General features: G+C 37.2%; 1 protein-coding gene across 7 annotated transcripts in view; it reads left to right on the plus strand.

Moving 5' to 3' along the window:
• Positions 1-22,508, plus strand: part of HERC2 (HECT and RLD domain containing E3 ubiquitin protein ligase 2) — a 241,470-nt gene that overhangs the window by 158,703 nt on the left and 60,259 nt on the right. For all 7 annotated transcript variants that reach the window (XM_025437755.3, XM_025437758.3, XM_025437759.3 and 4 more), the window contains 12 exons: positions 2,119-2,230; positions 4,088-4,169; positions 4,273-4,416; positions 6,044-6,134; positions 6,658-6,835; positions 7,020-7,101; positions 7,180-7,351; positions 8,082-8,226; positions 9,078-9,303; positions 16,071-16,242; positions 17,529-17,718; positions 18,290-18,430. In XM_025437755.3, coding sequence (XP_025293540.1) covers positions 2,119-2,230; positions 4,088-4,169; positions 4,273-4,416; positions 6,044-6,134; positions 6,658-6,835; positions 7,020-7,101; positions 7,180-7,351; positions 8,082-8,226; positions 9,078-9,303; positions 16,071-16,242; positions 17,529-17,718; positions 18,290-18,430 — 1,735 coding nt within the window. The remainder of the gene's footprint in view (positions 1-2,118; positions 2,231-4,087; positions 4,170-4,272; positions 4,417-6,043; positions 6,135-6,657; positions 6,836-7,019; positions 7,102-7,179; positions 7,352-8,081; positions 8,227-9,077; positions 9,304-16,070; positions 16,243-17,528; positions 17,719-18,289; positions 18,431-22,508) is intronic.

Below are 22,508 nucleotides of genomic sequence, written 5' to 3' on the forward strand. Positions count from 1 at the left end.
TAAAGAAAATAGTATTTATTATGTAACATTACCTCATCTAGAATATATGTTGCACTGTATGTTATGATTCAAACTGATGGTATCTGTGTACATTAAAGGAAAATACCAGTTCACTTATATGAATCATTGAGATTTCCAAGAGAAAGGCTTATGGCTTTGCATATTTTTATTCAGTAGCTATGAAAATGAGTTGGGTGAATATGTACATGTACTGTATATATGAGATAACTAAAGAAGTTTGAGCTTTACTCATTGATTAAGTTTTTACAAATATTGAATACATTAATAGAAGAATTCTGGGTATTTGAATGTAATGTTTTTCTTTTCCTATAAGACCAGCTAATGATTTCAAGGTGGTCCAAACACCCACAGGGTACACACCCAACTGGGGTATGCCCACACTGACTGACTGCTGGCCTCCTTTCTGAAGGGTTGGTCATTACATGGTACCAGTTACTACATATTTTGAGTATCACTCTTGGTGTTCCATACATACTTTTGACTAAAAATGTGTTACCGGGTATGTCAGGTATAGGTGGTCCCAGATTTACGATAGTTTGACTTGCAAGTTTTTTTTACTTTACAATAGTGCAAAAGTAATGCACATTTCTTTAGAAACTGTACTTTGAATTTTGATCTTTTCCCAAGTTAGCAATATGTGGTACAATCCTCTTGTAATACTGGGCAGCAGCAATGAGCACCCATCCATGAAATCATAAGGATAAATAATCAATATATTTATTATAGCCATTCTTTAATACTGTTTTTTCACTTTCAGTATACTATTCAAGAAATTACATTAGATATTCAACACTTTATAGGCTTGAAATCACCTATGATTTTGTCCATCTGTAAGATAATGTAAATGTTCTCAGCATGTTCAAGGTAGGCAAGGCTAAAGTTTGATGTTGAGTAGGTTAGGTGCATTTTTAAAATGCATTTCAACATGATTTTTTCAATTTATGATGAGTTTATTGGGGGTATAGTACCATTGTAAGTAGAGGAAGATCTGTAATTACTATATATATATATATATATATATATATATATATATATATACACACACACACTTGCTTTCTTGTGCCTGGTATCAGATTGAAAGAATTTTCCTACATTTTAATACCCAAGCCATAAAATTTTGATCCTTTAAAGTAAATATTCATTAGTATATAATATGGTAAAAAAAATCTTACCTAGCTAGAACCTAGTCTCTGGAGCCTTTAATTGTCCATCCTAGTTTATAAAAAGAGAACAAAAGCAATTGAAAAGCCAAAAACCTCAAACACAGATTCCTTAGTACCTGGCATCAACTAACAATCAAGAGAATAACACTATGTACTTAATGATCTCAAGTTCGAGAATTAGAGTGCTTTGTTGACTATACTTTGAACTTATTGAAGGCAGGTTAAGAGATAGAATGAGCAAGGTGGTAGGAGCCAACTGCCAGAGAGAGCTATGCTTCAGAAGCCTTGACGTACAGAGCAGACTTCTCAGGAGAGAAAGGATATAGGGGACCTCTAGCCCAGCTAGCCTTATGGTGGGTAGAGGGTGTGTAGCCAGAAAATTGCATTTTGCTTTGGGACATGTATTTGTGTTAGAGTACCTCAAAAGTCGTATGGCTGTGACTATTTTATTAGTTCTTTGAGGGAAAATATGACCGAACAGATGTTTAGATTTAGGGACATTGCCACAGTGCCTGACCCAGTGGTGATTCCTGGGGCCATTTAATAATTAATATTCTCAGCATTTAACATCTGTAGTAGCTGTGTGTTGAGGCATTGGGTGGGAATATCTGTGAGTCAGTAAAACAGCTGGTATATAAGAAGAAAAGAGAGCTGCATAGTGTGTCATAGAAAGGTCTCCACTGAAAACACTAGAGTTAAATTATATTATTAAAAGGTAGCATGCTGGTATCTAGAAATTTTGACCCTCTAGCACACTAATTTCTTCTAGGTTTTATTTATTTTAGTTTTAATTTATTTAAGTTTTACTAAAAAAGAACTTTAAGAGTCTTACAATAACCAACAATTTTGCTTGCTTGAGGTTGCTTTCCTTTTTGCTTAAAAAAAATATTTTTATGTTGAATGATCTCTATTTCTGTCTTTTTTGTTTGGTTAGCCTTATTAGAAAGAAGGCTGCAGGGCTGGAATCAGCAGCTACAATAAGAACCAAAGTGTTTGTGTGGGGACTGAATGACAAGGACCAGCTGGGCGGCCTGAAGGGCTCTAAGGTATCCTTCTTCTGCCTGTAGTTTCTGTGTTACCTGTCATCAAATGATTGAGGATGAGCTTTGTTGGTACATTTGTCCTGGAGACTCACTAATAATCAGACCTCTTTTGAAGTTTTTATGATGGCTTACCTTCTATCAGTTGTTTTTTAAATTGACTTTTCTGAAGAAATCCTTCATAGACATCAAAACTTAGTTTCTGTTAAAGCCCCTGTCCTTGGAAAATAGTGCACTTTATTATTATTTTTTAAAAATTTTATTTATTCATTCACGAGAGACATGGAGAGAGAGAGAGGCAGAGACACAGGCAGAGGGAGAAGCAGGCTCTCTGTAGGAAGCCCGATGTGGGACTTGATCCCAGGACTCTGGGATCATGCCCTGAGCCAAAGGCAGATACTCAACCACTGAGCCACCCAGGTGTCCCAATAGTGCACTTTGGATGTAATTGTATTACTGCTGCTCAGTAAACTAGAAAATACATTTTTGAAAATATTCAATAAGTATATAGATGAAAATTATAAACAGTAATTATATTTATCTTGCCTTCAAAACAGTAAGCATTTTTGCTTACCATGAACAAAATAATGTGTAAAAAATGCCATAGTGGTATGAAGATGAGCAAGATATCATTTAAAGAGTAGATAGAACAAATGATGCCTTTGAACTAGAGTTGAATTAATCACCCGTTATGTTACTTAGTGTCTCTTAGCTGAGGAGCCATAAAACAAATTCCTCCATGAAGTTTTAGTGCCTGGAAACGGTTTCTCTTCAGTGAGTGTCTCTGTTTCCTTTTAGTATTCTGTGAGACTTTTACCCATGGTAAGATCCCTTATTGCCTGCATTTTTAGGAAAGTTAGAATTCATTTTAAATCTCTCAAATATAACAAATTTTCTTCTTTATTTGAAAGGCCTTGAATGCATTTGTGTTTTAAGGCCCCTAGACTCCATTTGGAGGTGGGCCAGGGGCAGTAAAGTCTGGGAGTCTCAGTTGTGATAGTGTGGGGCTCTCTAGGTGATCCTGAGCACGTGGCCCTTTGTTGGAGTTTGCATGTGAAGGATAGATTTGGCATTCCATGGTTGGGTTGAAGAGTCTTTCTTGCACTGTAGTAGTGACTATCTGATCATTTCTGGGATTCATAAAGGGTTTCTTAGACAAGGGCTTTAAGAATTTTAAATTAAGTCACACCCATCTACAATGGGAAGTTGAAGCATTTAATTTCTTAGAGATGTCAGAATCAATAAGAATGAGCAGCACATGACCTGAAATAAAGCATAGTTTACTAGACTATGCTTGGTTTTATCTTTACATTATGTGTATTTTATTTTTCACCTTTTATTATGGAGCTGTTCAAACATAGCAGGTAGAAAGAATAGGGACCTGAGCCCTCATATTCCGGTACCAGCTTCAACAGTTAACAGTAAAAGGTCATATTTTTTGTCTTTATTTTATTTTACTTTTTATTTTTTAATTTTTTAAAAAGATTTTATTTATTTATTCATGAGAGACACAGAGAGAGGCAGAGACATAGAGGGAGAAGCAGGCTACTTGCAGGGAGCCCGATGCACTATTCGATCCTTGAGCTGAAGGTAGATGTTCAACTACTGAGCCACCCAGGTGTCCCTGTCTTTATTAACTTCTTTTATACCCCTCCACCCCCCATTTAAAGTATATCTCAATATATCATTTCATCCTTGGAATACTCTGGTGTATCTCTAAGAGAAAAGAACTCCTTTGGTTAATATAATCATGCAAATTAAAAGTAATTCCTTGTATCATCTAGTAAGGTTACTTGTAATTTTAAAAGTGTAAATAAAATGATCTTTTTCCTTCTTTTGCTTAACAAAAAAATCCCGTTCTAGATAAAGGTTCCTTCGTTCTCTGAGACACTCTCTGCTTTGAATGTAGTACAGGTGGCTGGTGGTTCTAAAAGTTTGTTTGCAGGTATGATTCTTATACTAAAAATTTTTTAAGTTATACTTACCATTAAAAACATAGTTGTTATGTTGTGAAAAGTGAGTCTTCTCTTTGCTCTTGTTCTTTGCAGTGACTGTAGAAGGGAAGGTATATGCCTGTGGAGAAGCCACGAATGGCCGACTGGGACTGGGCCTCTCTAGCGGGACTGTGCCTATCCCTCGGCAGATCACAGCTCTTAGCAGTTATGTGGTCAAGAAGGTGGCCGTTCATTCAGGTACCAGGCCAGAGTTGGCACTTGTATGCAATTAAGCCTGTTGTTCATGCTTTGTAAATAACTGTGGCCCTTAAATAATTTTCCCTAGGGTATCCTTGCATTCTTTTTTCAAGTTTAATTATTATTTTTTTTAAATATTTTATTTTTTTATCCATGAGAGACACAGAGAGAGAGAGAGGGGCAGAGACACAGGCAGAGGGAGAAGCAGGCTCCATGCAGGGAGCCCAATGCGGGACTCGATCCTGGGACTCCAGGATCATGCTCTGGGCTGAAGGCAGGCACTAAACCGCTGAGCCACCCAGGGACCCCATCAAGTTTAATTATTAAGATTAAAAATTGGGTAATGTAAATCTCCAGGTGGCCTAGAATTTAATTATTGTTGCTACATAAGGCTTTGTAGAGATCAGCAGTTGTTGGCATTCCGGGTGTATGGGGACTACCACTCTCTAAGATGTGAGTTTTCAGTCTCAGAGCTATGGTCTCTGTCTGGCTCATGGCATCTTTGAAATACCATGTTTTGTGCTTAAATATTGTTATTTTTCTGTAGAAGGAGCGTATAACTTTCATCAGGTTTCCAAAGTGTCTGTGAACCCCAGTGATAAGAAAGATTCTTTGAAAAAAAAATCACATACCCTCAATTTAGGAAACCTTTACTAAGATTTATTTCAAAGCACTATGCAAGGCCTCTGAAGAATGGAACCAAATTAGGTACAAAGTTCAGTTAATGCCTGCACTGAACATATTTAGATTTAACCCCATATAAAAGCAAGTCCAAACAGTAGTGGCTTAAACATGATAGATTTTTACTTTTCTTCCTTGTAAAAGTCTGGGGATGGGGTCCAGGGCCAGTATGGTAGCTCTGTGCCCATGAGGAGCACAAGTGCAGGCTTTTCTTTCTTTCCACCGTCCTTGACAGATGGCCATGCAGCTTTGTCTGGGTGAGCACAGACAGATATTTCCTCTGTCTCACTTAGCTCCTCTAAAGTGCTTTTCAGGATGCCCCGCTCACTTCTTTTGCTTCTTTGTCATGATCCTCTCTGGGCAAGAGAGTCTGGGAAGTATAGATTTTAACTGAGCATATTGTTACTTTTGTTAGTATGGGTTCTGTTGGTAAAGAATAGGGTAGAATGAATAATGTGGGTGACTGGGAGCCCATCCCCACACTGGGGAAGAACATGACCATGAAAGAGTGAGTATAATGCTCTTACTATACTGAATGATGGTGTTTTTGCTTAAATAAGTCCACAGTTGGTGTACATTTCTCTCGCAGGCTTAATTGCCAGTGCATTTGATAATTTGTCTAGTCATAAATGTACTTATTTTTTTCTTTTTCTCCATCTGAATTTTGATCTTTTGTATATTTAACATAACAGGAACCCCATTATTAAACACGGCACTATTTTGCTGCTTCTTTGCAAGTAAAATTCATTCTAGGATTTAAACTTTGTAGTTTAATAAAGTTCACTTTATATATTTGTCACCCTGAAAATATATAATTGATCTTATCTACTCATTTATTGCATACATATTCATTGAACATATGCTGCATGTCAGGTGGAGTAAGTAATTATGCTATGAACTTTTTATAAACCATCTTCGGCAGCCCATATCTGTGTGGATGTTGCAGGTGGCCGGCATGCTACAGCTTTAACTGTTGATGGGAAAGTGTTTTCCTGGGGCGAAGGTGATGATGGCAAACTTGGACACTTCAGCAGAATGTAAGAATATTTTCTTTATTACTTGCTAATAAGAAATGGTTACTGATAATAGTGAATATCTTTTGGTTGTTAATTTGCAGAAAATTAAATAGGATAGGTCATTTTTGAAAATGGAACTTAAAAATATATTTGTTAGAAATATCTATAAATGTGGGGCGCCTGGGTGGTTTAGTCAGTTAACAGTCTACCTTTGGCTTAGGTTGTGATCCCAGAGTCCTGGTGGTGTCTGGTGGTGTCCGGTGGTGGGGTAGGGGGGATGGTCCCTGCTCAGCGGGGAGCCTGCTTTTCCTTTTCCTTCCTACTCGCACTTTCTCTTACCATCTCTGTCTCTCTTTCAAATAAAATCTTAAAAAAAAAAATCTATGAAGGTGATTTGGCCTCACACGATCTGTTTTAATGTTTGATAGTTAAGTTGATCTACGGATATTGTTTTCTCTAAATGTGAATCAGTGTAGATGTCCTTTTTTTCTTCTTTAAAAAAGACTGACTTGATTATAGGGAATGTTATTTAATCTTACTTTAGGAACTGTGACAAGCCACGGCTTATAGAGGCCCTGAAAACCAAGCGTATCCGGGATATTGCCTGTGGGAGCTCGCATAGCGCAGCCCTTACATCCAGTGGGGAGCTGTACACCTGGGGCCTTGGCGAGTACGGCCGGTTGGGACATGGGGATAATACAACACAACTGAAGCCCAAAATGGTGATTATACACATTTTTGTTGCTTACAGAAAGCTTACCATCTGCTGATTTCAAAAGAAGATACGCTTTGAGTCTAGGAAAGTTCATAGACATGTGCATTATTGGCTTTCAGTCTGTGGAAAAAATTTCCCTTGTTTTCTCAGTGCCTGTGCTTGATTCTGTTTTTAAATTTGTAATTGAATAGGTGAAAGTCCTTCTTGGTCACAGAGTAATCCAGGTTGCATGTGGAAGTAGAGATGCACAGACCCTGGCTCTGACTGATGAAGGTGAGCTCCTGCCTCTGTTTCTGGGTGGGTAGGAACATCATGAAGCGCTGGCCTGAAGTATACATTTTTTAAACCTAGGTTTAGTATTTTCCTGGGGTGACGGTGACTTTGGAAAGCTGGGCCGGGGAGGAAGTGAAGGCTGTAACATTCCTCAGAACATTGAGAGACTGAATGGACAGGGGGTGTGCCAGATCGAGTGCGGAGCTCAGTTTTCCTTGGCTCTCACCAAGTCAGGAGTGGTGTGGACATGGTATGTAAACTTGCTGTCACCCATCAATGTGTCTGAGTCCATGTGAAACAGTGGTGGGCCTCTGTCCCATGCCCACCCTGGAGGGATGGTTAAATATTCATTTTCATACTCATCCAGGCATCTTCTTTCTTTTATTTATTTCGAGTTGGGATTAGTGACAATATCATAATAAGAAATTTTTCATTATAACTGGGTCATTTGCCAAAGAACACTAGAGAAATTTTAGCCCAGCTTGTCTTTCCTGTTTAGGTGAGGTTTACATAGAGGATTTCTTCTTTCCTACCATGCCAGGAGACTAGTTATCAAATGGGCAGAAAGCAGACTTCTGATTTCTTTGGTCTTGAAAAAGTTCACGTCTTGTGAAAGCTTATTTTATTAAATTTAAAAGGAGTGGGGCATCCAGCTGACCTTGTTACCACAAGGTGATGGGCCTTAGCTTATTATAGCTTATTATTATTATTATTTATTATGACTCAGAGGCAGCTTGAGGAATTCTAATTCTACATCAGTAACTTAAATGTTCTATAGCACACATTAAGAATCTTGCTATAGAATTAATAAATGAATTTGAACTAATGATATACTATTTTATAACATAATTTCAGAGCCCCTGGGTACTGTGTGATGTTAATAAGCCGGCTCTATTGCTGTAAACCATTAGTGTTTTTCTGTGGAACGTTACTAGATGATAACCATATATTAAAAATTTATACTGTTGACCTCCTTGCAGGGGGAAGGGGGATTACTTCAGATTGGGCCACGGCTCTGATGTGCATGTGCGGAAGCCACAGGTGGTGGAAGGGCTGAGAGGGAAGAAGATTGTACATGTGGCTGTCGGGGCCCTGCACTGTCTGGCGGTCACAGATGCAGGGCAGGTAAGCTGAGGTCACAAGTCCTTGTTTTGACAGTATAATTCATGATGAAATGCAATGAATCTTACAGAATGAGGAGGGTAGGCAATGCTCATTTTGTTCTTCTGCGTATCTGCTTAGTTGTCAGCATGCTCAGAGGTACCTGATAAAGGGTTGCTGACTGACATATGTTGTAAAGAGCTGGGCTTTCCTGCTTGAAAGTCCACCTGGAAATGTGAAAAGATTATTGTCATTGAAAGGGCTCCTACTGCTAAGGTATTAGCAGTGTTTTTTACTTTAGAAATTGATAGTTGATGGAAAGATAAATGTGTCATTTTAGAAATAAAGTCATCTGTGACAAGTATTATTCTGCTTTGAGAGTCCATGGATGCTATATTTGTAAAAATTTACTTATGACAACAAATTAGCACAGTGGTTTTCTTTATTTTTCAATTTTTTATTTAAATTCTAGTTAGTTAATAGTGTGTAATACTGGTTTGAGGAGTAGAATATAGTGAATCATGACTTACATATAACACCCAGTGCTCATCATCAATAAAGAGCATACTGTTTTTTAATCAAATGAATCAAAAACGAATTATTCCTTCTAATTCTGTAAAGCCAAGAAGTGAATTACATGAAAAGTGAGCATACTGTTTTTGATCATTTTTCTTTGCAAAATAAAGGAAAAAATAAGTATTGAACTTAGTTGAAGAGGAGAATCTCCCTGCTTCCTAAATCAAAACAGAACAGATGAATTCATTGGATTGATTTTAAGTAAATACTTATTTTTAGTTATTGGAAAGAATTTTGAAGTAAATTTAAAGAAAATGTTCTCAAATGTTGAAAAATTATCTTTTTGTTCCCTGTAACAGGTTTATGCTTGGGGGGATAATGACCATGGGCAACAAGGCAATGGCACGACCACAGTTAACAGAAAGCCCACACTTGTGCAAGGCTTAGAAGGCCAGAAGATCACACGAGTGGCTTGCGGGTCTTCACACAGTGTGGCATGGACTACCATTGATGTAGCAACACCCTCTGTCCATGAGCCTGTCCTCTTTCAGACTGCAAGAGACCCTTTAGGTGCTTCCTATTTAGGTAACATAGATTTGTATTTAGTATGAGATCCTTCTGTATGGTATAGCAACATCATAGATAGAGTATTTAATAACACCACCAGATCAGAGGTTGTAGCACTGTGTTAAACTGCGTTCTGAACCAAGGCCACAAAGTAATCTTTCGTTTTTGCATGCTGGCATAAAAATTTTAAAAATGAAGTATGATGCTGATTCTTATATTATGATCAGGTCAACTCTGGCAGTGCTGTGTTATAACTATTTGACATATATAAGCACTGTGCTGGGCTACTTGGTATTTTTAACAGCTCTATTCAGATATAATTGACATACAACAAACCATGCATATTTAAATTGTAGTTTCCATGAGCTTTGACATGGGTGCACCTGTGAAAGCATCACTGTAGTCAAGATAAGTGAACATATTCATATTCTTTGTACTCCTTCTGAGCTTCCCTTCCTCCCACAACCACTGGCTTGCTTTCTGACACTGTATCAGTTTGCATTTTGGAGAATTTTATATAAGTGGAATCATACAGTATGTACTTTTTAAATCTCACTTTTTAAATTCAGCATAATTATTTTGAGATCATCCATGTTGCATGTACCAATAATTCATTCTTTTTTATTGTCGAGTATATTTCATTTATGGATATACTGCAATTTGTTATTAGTTACCTGTGGTTGGACTTTGAGGTTATTTCCAGTTTTGGCTATACAAATGCAATTGCTATGAAAATTCATGTACAGATCTTTATATGCACCTACAGTTGCATTTTAAGGTAAATACCTAGGCGACAAATGGTTGAATTCATCTGTAGCTGTATTTTTATCTTCTTAAGAATCCTACAGACTGTTTTTGCAAAGTTGTTGTACCAAAGCTCAAGCTCCTCCATATTTTTGTCTACACTTGGTTTGGTTTCTTTATAATTTTAGCCTAGATTTGTGTAGATGTGTAATGGTATCTCATTGTGGTTTTACTTAGCATTTCCCTGATGACTAATTATGTTGAGCATCATGTGTATTTACCATCCAAATGTGTTATTTGTTGTGTCTATTCCTATCTTTTGCTTATATTTAAAACTAGCTTGGGGGATGCCTGGGTGGCTCAGTGGTTGAGTGTCTACCTTGGTCTCAGGTTGTGATCCTGGGGTCCTGGGATTGAGTCCCGCTGGGGCTCCCTATGAGGAGCCTGTTTCTCCTTCTGCCTATGTCTCTGCCCCCCTCTGTCTGTGTCTTTCATGAATAAATAAATAAAAATCTAACCCCTCCCCCCCCCAAAACTAGCTTGTTTTCTTATTATTGAGTTTTAAGTGTTCTCTATATATTCTGGGTACAAGTCTTTTGTCAGATATGTGACTTGTACATATTTTCTCTCAATGTGGCTTGTCTTCTCATTCTATTCACAAGTGAATTTTAAAGATCAGAAATGTCTAATTTTGGTAAAGTCCAGTTTATCCTTTTTTTTTTTTAATAGATTGTACTTTTGGGGGGTTATATCTAAAAACCTTTGTGTACTCAAGGTCATAAAGATTCATTTCCTGTGTTTTCTTACGTAAGTTCTGTAGTTTTAGATATTTAGTCTATGTTTTTTTAAAAATTTTATTTATTTATGATAGTCACACAGAGAGAGAGAGAGAGAGAGAGGCAGAGACATAGGCAGAGGGAGAAGCAGGCTCCATGCACTGGGAGCCTGACGTGGGATTTGATCCCAGGTCTCCAGGATCGTGCCCTGGGCCAAAGGCAGGCCCTAAACCGCTGCGCCACCAAGGGTTCCCCTATTTAGTCTATGTTTGATCTTGAGTTAAATTTTATATATTGTGTGAGATGTGTATTGAAATTCTTTTTGGGGGGATGTGTGTGTGAATATCCAGTTGTTTCAGTTGTATTTATTGAAAAAATAAACCCCTGTCCTTTTTCTGTTCATTGCCTCTTGCACCTATGTCAAAAATTAGTTATCTATGCATGTTGTAGATCTATGTCTAGATGTTCAGTTCTGTTTTGTTGACTTATTTTTGTATTTTGATGCCAATAACATTATTTTGATTACTATAACAAAAAACCTAAATTTAGGCCGTGGTAATTCTTTAACTTTGTTCTTTTTTAAATGCCGTTTTGAGTATGAGAATCAGCTTGTCGATTTTATGTAATAGCCTGCTTGGGATTTTGATTGCATTGACTATAGGTCAGTGGGGACAGCCTCATAATATTGGATCTTACAACCCATGGATGTAGCATTTCTTTCCATGTGTTTAGGTCTGTAACTTTTCTCAATAATATTTTATATTTTCACTTTATAAGCCTTGTGTATCTTTGTCATAATTATTCCTGAGTATTTTATATTGTTCATACTGTCATAAATGGCATTTAAAAATGACTTTTGTTCCTTGCTTATTTAGAAATATTCAGGTTGCTACTTGCTAGTATATAGAAATACAATAGATTTTTTTTAAGGGAACCTCATCTTTCTTTATTCTAATAGAAATACAATTTTTTTCCCTTCTATTACTTGTGAGGGGACATTTAGTCTCCAGCACCATCTGCTTTTATAATTAACTGAAATGTGGTCCTCTGGCTTTACCATTTATTAGCTGTACGAACTGGGGCAAATTCCTGAGTGTTCCTGTGCTGTTTCCTTTTCTGAGGTAGATGGAACAAACTGAGGCTTGACTGAAGCCTTGTTCTTTTCAGTTTATGTTAAGTAGGGGTTCCATGTTGATCTGCTTAATTTACAGCTCTTTTCATTTCACATTATGTCTGTACATTTTGAGACAGCCCTTTTGCTGTCAGCACAATACTCTGGAGAGTCATCCATGTTGCGTGTTTCAGTAGTTCATTACTTTTATCACTGTGTACTATTCCATGGTTTTAATTATTCAGACACTGAAGGACATTTGGATTATTTCTGGTTTGGGGCTATTAGAATGAAACCTGCATGAATATCAGTGTACAGGTTTTTGAGTCTGTCTTGCATATTTGGAATAAACCCCCTTTGGTTTTACAGCTTTTTTTTTTTTTTAATTGTTTATCTGCTTTTTAGCTGTCCTCATCTTTTAGCTCTTTATGCTCACTTTAAGTTTATTTTGCTATTGTCTAGTTTCTTGATCACCTCATTGATTTGAGGCCTTTTGTTTTTCTTAACATAAACTTTTAGTACTATAAATTTTCCTCCCAGCACAGCTTTCGCTATAGCTCACAAATTTTTTATATATTCTCTTTCTTGTATTTTTATGTATTCTTAAAATTCCCTTTCTCAATAATATTTTATATTTTCTCACTTATGGGTTTTGACTTATGGGTTAGTTTCTTTGTACTTTGTGGGATTCAGTTTGCTAAAAAATTCTTTAAGAACACATCTCTTTGTTCATGATGGATAGTGGTCTTTTCTTCTTTAGTAATGGCTCTGCCTGGTTTTGGTATCAGGGTAATGCTGACTGTATAGAATGATGGCAGTAAGTGTACCCCTTCTTTTCGTTTTCCTTTTAAATTTGTGTATAATTGGTCTTCTTTCAGTAGAATTCATTAATGAAGCCATCTGGGCCTACTGTTTTCTTTGTGGAGTTTCTTCCTGTCTTTTAACCACAGATTTATTAATTCCTTTAGTAGATAAAGTTTATCTATTTCTTTTCTAGTATGATTTATGTCTTTGGTTTTTTTAAATAATAAATTTATTTTTTATTGGTGTTCAATTTGCTAACATACAGAATAACACCCAGTGCTCATCCCGTCAAGTGCCCCCCTCAGTGCCCGTCACCCATTCACCCCCACCCCCCCGCCCTCCTCCCCTTCCACCACCCCCAGTTCGTTTCCCAAAGTTAGGAGTCTTTATGTTCTGTCTCCCTTTCCGATATTTCCTACCCATTTCTTCTCCCTGATTTATGTCTTTGATAGGAGTTGCCCTTTCATCTGAGTTGTTGAATTTATCGGCATAAAGTTGATCTCAGAATTAGCTTATTTTCCTTTTGATATTTGTGGAATCTGTAGTGATGTAATTTCTCTTATTCCTTATATTGATAACTGTATCATCTTTTCCAGTTTGTCTAGAGGTTTATCAACTTTATTTTTTCAAAGAAATTTATACTTGATTTTTCTCTATTGTTTTTCTGTTTCCTGTTTTACTGATATGTGCTCTGTCCTTGTTAATTTGTTTCTTCTTTTGCTTTAATTTGTTCTAGTTTCTTATATTAGAAGCTTAGGTCATTGATTTAGGATCTTCCTATTTTTCTAGGATAGCCATTTACTTTTCTCTCCTTGATTTATTGACTTTGCTATCATTATGTCAATTATCTTCTTTATCCCCTTGCTCTGAAATTTTTTGTTTTAAAATTTAATTTGTCTGATATTAATGTAGCCACTCCAGCTTTCTTTTGATCAGTGCTATATAGTATATAAACCATGCTATTCCATGTACCATGATAAAAATCTTTTTTATCATTTTATTTTTAATCTATTATTTCTTTGTATTAAGAAAAGCTTACCTGTAGGCACCATAAGTTGAATTTTGATTTTTAAAATTTGCTCTGACAACTTCTAATTGGAAATGTTTAGTCTACTTAAATTTAATATGATTATTATATTTTTTAAATCTATTATCATGTTATTTGCTTTCTGTCAGTCCTCACTGTTCATTGTTCTCTTTCTGCCTGCCTTTGAATTATTTTTTATATTTTTCTCCTTTGTTTTCCATGAGTGCTAACTTCCTTTGTTATCTTAGTGATTGCCTGATGGTGTATGTTACACACCTTTAACTTATTATAGTCTAATATTAGGTGATATTACGGTGATATTACAGTATTTCACATATAGTATATGAATCATATAAAAATAGCCTCTGTGCTAATTGTTGTCACATATTTCTGTGTATGTTGTAAACTTGACAACATTTTAAAATTAATTTTCTTTAAACATAAGGTTATTTGTTCAAATGATTTAAATAATAAGAGAAGAAAAGAATGTCTCTACATTTACTCATGTAGTTACCTACCATTTCTAGTGCATTATTTTCCTTCTACTTGAAGAACTACCTTTTTAATGTTTTGTAGTACAGATGTTCTGGGAATTTTTCCTTTCAGTGTTTATGTCTGAAGTAGTTATTATTTTGCATCATTTTTGCAATATATTTAGCTGGGTATAGGTTGACAGTTTTTTTCTTTCAGTACTTTAAAGAAGTCCCACTGTCTTCTGACTTGCATTGTTTTCATTGAGAACAATTCATTGAGAATTTGCTGTTGTTTTATCTTTGTTCTTCTGAACATAAATGTGTCTTTTTTTCTGTTTTAAGACTTTCTCTTTATCCCCCTGATTTTGAACAGTTTGATTACAATATATCTTGGTATACTTGTGCTTATGCTTCTTGGATCTTTGGATTTATAACTTTCATGAAATCTGATAAATTTTCCGCCACTGTTTCTTCAAAAACATTTTCTTTCTGTACTTTTTGGTCTCCTCTCTCTTCCGAACTCTAATTCTATATAATAGATCTCTTGAAGTTGTCCCACAGATAACTGATGCTCTGTTTATTTATTTATTTTTACTTCTTTTATCCTTTTTAATTTTACAAAGCTTCTATTGCTGTGTCTTCAAATTCATTGGTCTTCATTTTCTAATGTGCTGTTAATGTCACCAAACTATTTTAATTCCAGATCTTGTAGCTTCCTCTCTAGAAATTTGATTTGAATATTTTTATATCTTCCATATCTCTAGTTCTTATTTTGAACATATGTAATACAGATATAATGAGTGTTTTACTTTCCATGTTTACTGATTCTGACATATGTGTCAATTCTGGGTTGTTTAGATCCACTGAGTTTTCTTCTTATTTATGAATTGGGTGGTATTTTCCTGTCTTCCTGCCTACTTGGTAACTTCTAGTTAGATGCCATACATTGTGAATTTTACTCTGAATGTTGCTAGAGATTTTAGTATGTCTGTAAATCTTTAGCTTAGATACAGTTAGGTTACTCTAAAACATTTTGTTCTTTTTGGGTTTTGGCTTTGGATTTGTTTAGTGGCTTCCGACCTGATATTAATCTGGGGCTAATTCCAATGAATAATGAGGTCTTCATGTCTGGCTGATGGGAGCAAGTGTTGTGCTGGTCCCTCTGCATTCTTCCAGCCTATGTTCTGGGCCTCCGGTCTTTTCATGTAGTTTTTTCTTTGGCTTTGGGATGTTCCCTCTCTTGTAGGTTACCCATCACCTTTTGCTACATCTTCAGCTGGGGTGAGTGAGGGTACCTGTACAACTCCCAGGCACTTATCTGGGCAACTCTCTCTTCTCTGCTTCTGTTCTGTGAACTCTGCCCACATTGGCCTTCCTGCCTCTGAGCTGTGCCTCCTTTACTCAAATAGACCACTCGGCTCTACCTGATTTCCTTTCCTTGGCTGAGGCTTGTGAACTCTTAGGGCAGTGATGAACTGGATTATGTGTCCAGTAAGACTGTTTATTGATGAACATCTTGTTTTCACTCCATTGTTCTGTTCTGTTTTGTTTTGTTTTGTTTTTTATCTTGCATTTCAGTGGTAAGTAACTATAGGCAGTTGCTGTATTTTCATAGCCTTTGTTTTCAATTAAACAGCAAAGCTTTGATGAAAGTAACTTCTTTATATAAGTATAAATAGGTTGTTGTTGTTTTTGTTTTTGTTGAAAGACTATTAAACTAATACTTTTAATCTGTGAAATAGCAAAATGCAGATTGCAGTGTGTTATAGAACAAAACTGAAAAAGTCAAATAGGAATAGAATAAACTCTGATCTTTAAAATTGATCGCAAATACTATTTTCCTTTTCCAGGTGTGCCTTCAGATGCTGATTCTTCTGCTGCCAGCAATAAAATCAATGGTGCAAATAATTCTAAGCCAAATCGCCCTTCTCTTGCCAAGATTCTCCTGTCACTAGATGGAAATCTAGCCAAACAGCAGGCCTTATCTCATATACTTACAGCATTGCAAATCATGTATGCCAGGTAGGTTTGTTGGCTAACTTTTGAAATCCTAACAGTTATTTAAACTTTGAGTTTTCTATTTTTGGTTGATCAAATGTCTCAGAAAATGTTGTGTTATTATTGTCTTTAAATACTGTGAGTTTTAGATCATATACCCTTAGATAGTGAATGAGGATTTTTTTAAACAGATTTATTTATTTTAGAGAGAGAGAGCGTGCAGCTTATGCACAAGAGCAGGTGAGAAGGCAAAGGGAGAGGAAGAGGAGATCTCCCAACAGACTCCCTGCTGAGCATGAACACCCCCCCCCCTCCCAAGAACATGGGGCTTGATTTCATGACCCTGAGATTACAGCCTAAGCCAAAATCAAGAGTTACATACTTAACTGAACGAGCCACCCAGGTGCCCCTGTGCTTTTTAAAATGAGGGTTGAAATATGAATCAGAAATCCAAATTGGGAGTGCCTTGTGGCTCAGTTGGTTAAGTGTCCAACTCTTGATTTTGGCTAAGGTCATGATCTCAGGACCATAAGATTGAGCCCCAAGTGAGGCTCTGTGCTGAGTGTGGAGCCTGCTTGAGATTCTCTGTCTCCCTCTTCCACTGCTCCTCTTCTACCCCTGCTCTCTCTCTTTCTCTTTTCAAAAGGAAATCCAAATTTAAAAACATTTTTCTTTATGGCTCTAAGCATTACTATTTGAGGGGTGAGAGGAAGAATTAACTGATACAATATATAGTGATGTTTAAGACCATTTGTCATCCTCTTCACTCACACCCTTGATAAAGCAGAGTTTTGATAGTGCTTTTTCAATATTTTGCTGCTGTTTTCTCAGTCTGAGTTAGTTGCCCATCTATCATGTTATGGACCTAATAAGTAGAAATAAATGACACAGGAAAATTAGTTCGAGACCAAAGGCCAATTCTGTCATTGAGAGGACATTTAGTCTTTGCTGTCTTGTGTGAGGCACCCTTGGTACACAGGTTTCAGTAAACATTAGTAAACAAAAAATTATCCTTAGGCTCTAACAACAATCCTAGAAAATTTCTCAGGGAATCTGGGGGGTTTATTCTGGTCTGATTTTTATTTTTTCTTTTACCTGTCATCACTATGGTTATTCAAATAAATAAAATCGTAAGTAAACATATAGCTTTAGCTGACGAATATTAGTTTCAGGATTTTCCCAGAACTGCTTTATATATATCGTATAAAAATGAGGGAGTCATTCAGTAAGTGTGTGTCCATCTTCCTGACTTTTCTATCCTGCAGTAGTGAAGGGTGGTTCACCACAGGCCTGGCTTTCTCTCCTGACAGAGATGCAGTGGTTGGGGCCCTCATGCCAGCTGGCATGATGGCCCCAGTGGAGTGTCCTTCATTCTCCTCCTCGGCACCTCCTTCTGATGTGTCTGCTATGGCCAGTCCTGTCAATGGAGAGGAATTTGTGCTGCCTGTTGATATTGAAGACAGACTAAGTCCAAATCCATGGCAAGAAAAGAGAGGAGAGGTAAAAATAAATAATAAAGCAATAAAGTGACATTAGATCTAAAAGGAAAAGGTAGCTACTTTGTGTTTAGGGAAGTATAGGGTATTCTTTCACTTAATTCAGAGTGCTTTTGTTCCTACTGCTCTGATTTTTGGCTTGAGTTAGAAAATATTTAGTTTCTAAAGGATCTTTTTAGTACTTAAATAGAAATAGATTTATTCTTTTAAGAAGTTGGTAAATGCAAGTCCACAGTCCTTTATCTGCAGTTCTGAAACCTTAAAGCTCTGAAAGCCAAGAGTTTTTGTAACTTATTTTGGGGAAAAACTCAATTTGAAGAGATGTGAACTCATTTTAATCTCCTCCATGTGATCTTTTGTGAATATTAATACATTTTCATGTGAATATGAATGTGTTTGACTTTTCAGGGCTACCCTGTACCCCACTGGAGCTGGTGATACAAGCATCTTGTTAACCTTTATAAAATATGGGACATTCCAGTTGGCCTAAGGGGTTTCAGATAAGGCTTTTTAAAGTTGTGTGGAAGTGTGCCACACTGCTGAGTTTTTACTCTTCCTGTATACTTTTAAACTAGATGATCTCTTCTGAGGATGCTGTGACGCCCTCTGCAGTGACCCCATCTGCTTCCTCAACTTCTTCTCGACCATTTATCCCAGTGACGGATGACCCGGGAGCTGCCAGCATCATTGCAGAAACTATGACAAAAACCAAAGAGGTCAAGCAGATTTCTTCTTTAGCGTTTTATTCTGAAATTATTTATTTATTTACTTACTTATTTATTTTTATTGGAGTTCAATTTGCCAACATATACCATAACACCCGGTGCTCATCCCATCAAGTGCCTCCCTCAGTGCCCGTCACCCAGTCACCCCCACCCACCGCCCACCTCCCTTTCCACCACCCCTCGTTCATTTCCCAGAGTTAGGAGTCTCTCATGTTCTGTCACCTCTCTGATATTTCCCACTCATTTTCTCTCCTTTCCCCTTTATTCCCTTTCACTGTTTTTTATATTCCCCAAATGAATGAGACCATATAATGTTTGTCCTTCTCCGATTGACTTATTATTTGATTTGATTTGATTGATTTGATTTGATTTGTTTTTCTTTTATTGGAGTTCAATTTGCCAACATATATCATAACACCCAGTGCTCATCCCATCAAGTGCTCCCTGAGTGCCCAAAACCCAGTCACCCCCAACCCCCCGCCCACCTCCCTTCCTACCATCCCTTGTTTGTTTCCCAGAGTTAGGAGACGCTCATGTTCTGTCTCCCTTTCTGATATTTCCCACTCACTTTTTTCTCCTTTCCCCTTTATTTCCTTTTACTATTTTTTATATTCCCCAAATGAATGAGACCATATAATATTTGTCCTTCTCCAATTGACTTATTTCCCTCAGCATAATACCCTTCAGTTCCATCCACATCGAAGCAAATGGTGGGTTTATTGTTTCTTTCTTTCTTTTCTTTTCTTTCTTTCTTTTTTTTTTTTTTTAATATTTGTTGTTTCTAATGGCTGAGTAATATTCCATTGTATACGTAGACCATATCTTCCTTATCCATTCATCTTTCGAGGGACACCGAGGCTCCTTCCACAGTTTGGCTATTGTGGACATTGCTGCTAGAAACATCGGGTGCAGGTGTCCCGGCATTTCACTGCATCTGTATGTTTGGGGTAAATCCCCAGCAGTGCAATTGCTGGGTCGTAGGGCAGATCTATTTTTAACTCTTTGAGGAACCTCCACACAGCTTTTCAGAGTGGCTGCACCAGTTCACATTCCCACCAACAGTGTAAGAGGGTTCCCGTTTCTCCACATCCTCTCCAACATTTGTTTGTTTCCTGCCTTGTTAATTTTCCCCATTCTCACTGGTGTGAGGTGGTATCTCATGGTGGTTTTGATTTGTATTTCCCTGATGGCAAGGGATGCGGAGCATTTTCTCATGTGCTTGTTGGCCATGTGTAAGTCTTCCTCTGTGAGATTTCTGTTCTTGTCTTTTGCCCATTTCATGATTGGATTGTTTGTTTCTTTGCTGTTGAGTTTAATAAGTTGTTTATAGATCTTGGATACTAGCCCTTTATCTGATGTGTCGTTTGCAAATATCTTCTCCCATTCTGTAGGTTGTCTTTTAGTTTTGTTGACTGTATCCTTTGCTGTGCAAAAGCTTCTTATCTTGATAGAGTCCCAATAGTTCATTTTTGCTTTTCTTTCTCTTGCCTTCATGGATGTATCTTACAAGAAGTTACTGTGGCCAGGTTCAAAAAGGGTGTTGCCTGTGTTCTCCTCTAGGATTTTGATGGAATTTTGTCTCACATTTAGATCTTTCATCCATTTTGAGTCTCTCTTTTTGTCTGGTATAAGAGAACGGTCCAGTTTCATTCTTCTGCATGTGGATGTTCAATTTTCCCAGCACCATTTATGGAAGAGACGATCTTTTTTCCGGGGGATAGTCTTTCCTGCTTTGTCTAATATTAGTTGACCATAAAATTGAGGGTCTACTTCTGGATTCTCCATTGATCTATGTGTCTGTTTTTGTGCCAGTACCACACTGTCTTGCTGACCACAGCTTTGTAGTGCGACCTGAAATCTGACATTGTGATGCCCCCAGCTATGGTTTTCATTTTTAATATTCCCCTGGCTATTCGGACTCTTTTCTGATTCCACACATTTCTTAAGATTTGTTCCAACTCTCTGAAGAAAGTCCATGGTATTTTGACAGGGGTTGCATTAAATGTGTAAATTGCCCTGGGTAACATTGACATTTTCACAGTATTAATTTTTCCAATCCATGAGCATGGAATATTTTTCCATGTCTTTGTGTCTTCCTCAATTTCTTTCAGAAGTGTTCTATAGTTTTGAGGGTATAGATCCTTTACATCTTTGATTACGTTTATTCCTAAGTATCTTATGATTTCGGGTGCAATTGTAAATGGGATTAACTCTTTAATTTCTCTTTCTTCAGTCTCATTGTTAGTGGATAGAAATGCCATGGATTTCTGGGCATTGATTTTGTATCCTGCCACACTGCTGAATTGCTGTATGAGTTCTAGCAATCTTGGGGTGGAGTCTTTTGGGTTTTCTATGTACAGTATCATGTCATCTGTGAAGAGGGAGAATTTGACTTCTTCTTTGCCATTTTGAATGCCTTTTATTTCTTTTTGTTGCCTGATTGCTGAGGCTAGGACTTCTAGTACTATGTTGAATAGCAGTGGTGAGAGTGGACATCCCTGTCTTGTTCCTGATCTTAGGAGAAAGGCTCCCAGTGCTTCCCCATTGAGAATGATATTTGCTGTGGGCGTTTCGTAGATGGCTTTTAAGATGTCAAGGAAAGTTCCCTCTATCCCTACACTCTGAAGAGTTTTGATCAGGAATGGATGCTGTATTTTGTCAAATGCTTTCTCTGTATCTATGGAGAGGATCATATGGTTCTTGTTTTTTCTCTTGCTGATAGGATGAATCACATTGATTGCTTTACCAGTGTTGAATCAGCCGTGCATCCCGGGGATAAATCCTACTTGGTCACGGTGAATAATCTTCTTAATGTACTCTTGGATCCTATTGGCTAGTATCTTGTTGAGAATTTTTGCATCCATGTTTATCAGGGATATTGGTCTGTAATTCTCCTTTTTGGTGGGTTCTTTGTCTGGTTTTGGAATTAAGTTGATGCCGGCCTCATAGAATGAGTTTGGAGGTATTCCGTCTCTTTCTATCTTTCTAAACGGCTTTAGTAGAATAGGTATGTTTTCTTCATTAAACGTTTGCTAGAATTCCCCTGGGAAGCCATCTGGCCCTGGACTTTTGTGTCTTGGGAGGTTTCGATGACTGCTTCAATTTCCTCCCTGGTTATTGGGCTGTTCAGATTTTCTATTTCTTCCTGTTCCGGTTTTGGTAGTTTGTGATTTTCCAGAAATGCATCCATTTCTTCTAGATTGCCTAATTTATTGGCGTATAGCTGCTCATAATATGTTTTTAAAATCGTTTGTATTTCCTTGGTGTTGGTGGTGATCTCTCCTTTTCATTCATGATTTTATTAATTTGAGTCTTCTCTCTCTTCTTTTTAATAAGGCTGGCTAATGGTTTATCTATCTTATTAATTCTTTCAAAGAATCAGCTCCTGGTTTTGTTAATCTGTTCCACAGTTCTTCTGAACTCTTATTTCATTGAGTTCTGCTCGAATCTTTATTAATTCTCTTTTCTGCTGGGTGTCGGATCCATTTGCTGTTTTTTCTCCAGCTCCTTTAGGTGCAAGGTTAGCTTTTGTATTTGAGTTCTTTCCAGTTTTTGGATGGATGCTTGTATTGCAATCTATTCCCCCCTCAGGACTGCTTTTGCTGTATCCCAAAGATTTTGAACGGTTGTATCTTCATTCTCAGTAGTTTCCATGAATCTTTTTAATTCTTCCCTAATTTCCTGGTTGACCCTTTCATCTTTCAGCAGGATGGTCCTTAACCTCCACTTGTTTGAAATCCTTCCAAACAACTTCTTGTGATTTAGTTCTAATTTCAAAGCAATATGGTCTGAAAATATGCAGGTGACGATCCCAATCTTTCGGTATCTGTTAAGACCTGATTTGTGGGGGATCCGTGGGTGGCTCAGTGGTTTAGTGCCTGCCTTTGACCCAGGGCATGATCCTGGAGTCCCGGGATTGAGTCCCGCGTCGGGCTCCCGGCATTGAGGCTGCTCTCCCTCCTCCTGTGTCTCTGCCTCTCTCTCTCTCTCTATGTCTATCAAAAATAAATAAATAAATAGATAGATAGATAGATAGATAGATAGATAGATAGATAGATAAATAATTAAA

The sequence above is a fragment of the Canis lupus genome, chromosome 3, assembly GCF_003254725.2.
Source record: "Canis lupus dingo isolate Sandy chromosome 3, ASM325472v2, whole genome shotgun sequence".
NCBI lineage: Eukaryota > Metazoa > Chordata > Mammalia > Carnivora > Canidae > Canis > Canis lupus.